Source organism: Propithecus coquereli, unplaced genomic scaffold (genome assembly GCF_000956105.1).
Source record: "Propithecus coquereli isolate 6110/MARCELLA unplaced genomic scaffold, Pcoq_1.0 Scaffold838, whole genome shotgun sequence".
Classification (NCBI taxonomy): domain Eukaryota; kingdom Metazoa; phylum Chordata; class Mammalia; order Primates; family Indriidae; genus Propithecus; species Propithecus coquereli.
Window position 1 is genome coordinate 427,709 of NW_012154596.1, and position 2,618 is coordinate 430,326.

General features: G+C 35.7%; 1 protein-coding gene across 1 annotated transcript in view; it reads left to right on the plus strand.

Moving 5' to 3' along the window:
• LOC105825956 (zinc finger protein 665-like) overlaps window positions 1-2,618 on the plus strand; it is a 42,979-nt gene that overhangs the window by 14,562 nt on the left and 25,799 nt on the right. Inside the window, exons 2-4 of the mRNA XM_012663856.1 lie at window positions 23-91; window positions 176-463; window positions 639-739. Coding sequence (XP_012519310.1) covers window positions 23-91; window positions 176-463; window positions 639-739 — 458 coding nt within the window. The remainder of the gene's footprint in view (window positions 1-22; window positions 92-175; window positions 464-638; window positions 740-2,618) is intronic.

Sequence of the window (2,618 nt, forward strand, 5' to 3'; positions counted from 1 at the left end):
GATAAACCCTACAAATGTACAGAATGTGGCAAAGCCTTTAACTGTAATTCAAATCTTAGTCGACATCAAAGAATTCATACTGGAGATAAACCCTATAAACATGAAGAATGTGGTAAAGATGTTCAGCATAGTTCAAGCCTTACTCTATGTCAAAGTATTCATACTGCAAAAAAATCCTACAAATGTGATGAATGTGGCAAAGCCCTTAGCTGTCGTTCAAGCCTTACCCAACATCAGAAAATTCATACTGCAGAGAAATCCTACAAATGTGGTGCATGTGGCATATCCTTTAGCCAGTCAGGAAGTCTTAGAAAACATCAGAGAATTCATACTGGAGAGAAACCCTACAAATGTAAAGAATGTGGAAGAGCCTTTCGCTCTAGTTCACACCTTACTCGACATAAGATAATTCATACTAGAGAGAAACCCTACAAATGTGAGGAATGTGGGAAAGCCTTTAACTGTACTTCAAACTTTAGGAAACATCAGAAAATTCACACTAGAAAAATCCTACAAACGGGAAAAATGTGGCAAAGACTTTCAGTGTAGTTCAAGCCTTACTCTACATCAAAGTATTCATACTGGAGAAAAACCCTACAAATGTGAAGAATGTGGCAAATCCTTTAACTGTCATTCAGGCCTTACTAAACACCAGAGAATTCATACTGGAGAGAAACCCTACAAATGTGAAGAATGTGGCTTAGCCTTTACCGACTCTTCAACGCTTAGAAAACATCAGGTAGTTCATACTCAATAGAAACCCTACAAATGTAAAGAATTTGGCAAAGCCTTTACTCAGTTTTCAAATCTTAGGCAACATCAGAAAATTCATGCTGAGGAGAAACCGTACAAATGTGAAGAATGTGGCATACCCTTTACCCAGTCTTCAAGCCTTAGACAATATCAGGGAATTCATACTAGATAGAAATCCTATAAAGGTGAAGAATGTGACAAAATCTTTTACTGTAGTTCACACCTTACTCAACATGAGAAAATTCATACTACAGAACCTCTATAAATGTAATATATGTGAAAAGAATTTTGTCCTAAATATACAACTTAGAAATCACCAGAGAGTTCACAGGGAAAGAAACTTTACAGGTGCAATAAATGTGCAGAAGTATTTAATCAAAAGTTAAGTCTAAGTGCATCAGGGCATTCACACAAGTAAAAACTAAAACACACTTTCAGATTTTACACTAACCCAGAGTATTAATTGTAGAGAATAACGAAGTCAAAACAATTAGATAATTTATCTGATCTTATTTTTCAGAAGAGCAAGAACATTGATATTTGGACAGGCATACTTATATTCCATGGGTACTTTGCATTGATAGTATTTGAAATTTTTCAGAAGAAAATGTTAATGTAATTCAATTCTCAAATTATTTGATGCTATGCCTTCATCTGTAATGTTTATATGAAAATATGTGATAAGTTGTTTCTGCATCAGCACTATGGGAGGGCATTCAATATTAGGTGAATATGATTAATATCAATTTTTCCATGAAAGTTCTATGGCAAATGTAAAATACAGTAAGAAAATCTAAAGAAAGATGCTTTTTGTGTTTGGATCAAAAAACAATGATGCATGTAAGCATACCATATGTAATCAGAGCATTTTTCTTCTTTTTTTCTTTTTTTTTGAGACTGAGTCTCACTCTGTTGCCTGGGCTAGAGTGCCATGGCATCAGCCTAGCTCACAGCAACCTCAAACTCCTGGGCTCAAGCAATCCTGCCTCACTCTCCCGAGCAGCTGGGACTACAGGCATGCACCACCATGCCTGGCTAATTTTTTTTTCTATATATTTTTAGTTGTCCAGTTAATTTCTTTCTATTTTTAGTAGAGACAGGATCTTGCTCTTGCTCAGGCTGGTCTCGAACTCCTGACCTTGAGCAATCCTCCCACCTTGGCCTCCCAGAGTGCTAGGATTACAGGCGTGAGCCACCATGCCCAGCTGAGAGTATTTGTCTTCTGTATTAAAGTAAGAAAAACATTCTAAATTTTAAAGATGAATTATTTCATCACTTGTTCCTTAAGCAGAGAAAAACTGGCCAATTAGTTAAAATGCGGATATATCTTTATAGTAAAATGAAATAGAAGTCTTGAATATTATTTGATGTGATAGAGAACCTAGAAATCTTGAATACTATTTGATGTAATAGAAATAAAAACATCACAGATATCAGAGGAAAATGAAAATAACTCCTATCTGAAAGGGTGGATATGTATTCAAATCAATGTTCACTATATAATTAGCATCAATCTTTAAAATTAAAGAAAGCATACTCTAAGATCATTAGACAATAAATAATGCTTAAGTGCTTGTGACCAAGGTTCCTATATTGGATTTAGCAATGCTTTATTTGGGCTGTAGGTTAGTTACCTTTTTTTTGATTAATAAAACTAAATGGTATTTTTTTGCCATTGCCTTTTTTTTTTTAATTTTTTTTTTTTTCAAGACAGAGTCTGGCTCTGTTGCCCTGGCTAGAGTGTCGTGGTGTCAGCCTAGCTCACAACAACCTCAAATTCCTGGGCTCAAGCAATCCTCCTGCCTCAGCCTCCCAAGTAGCTGGGACTACAGGCATGTGCCACCATGCCCGGCTAATTTTTTCTA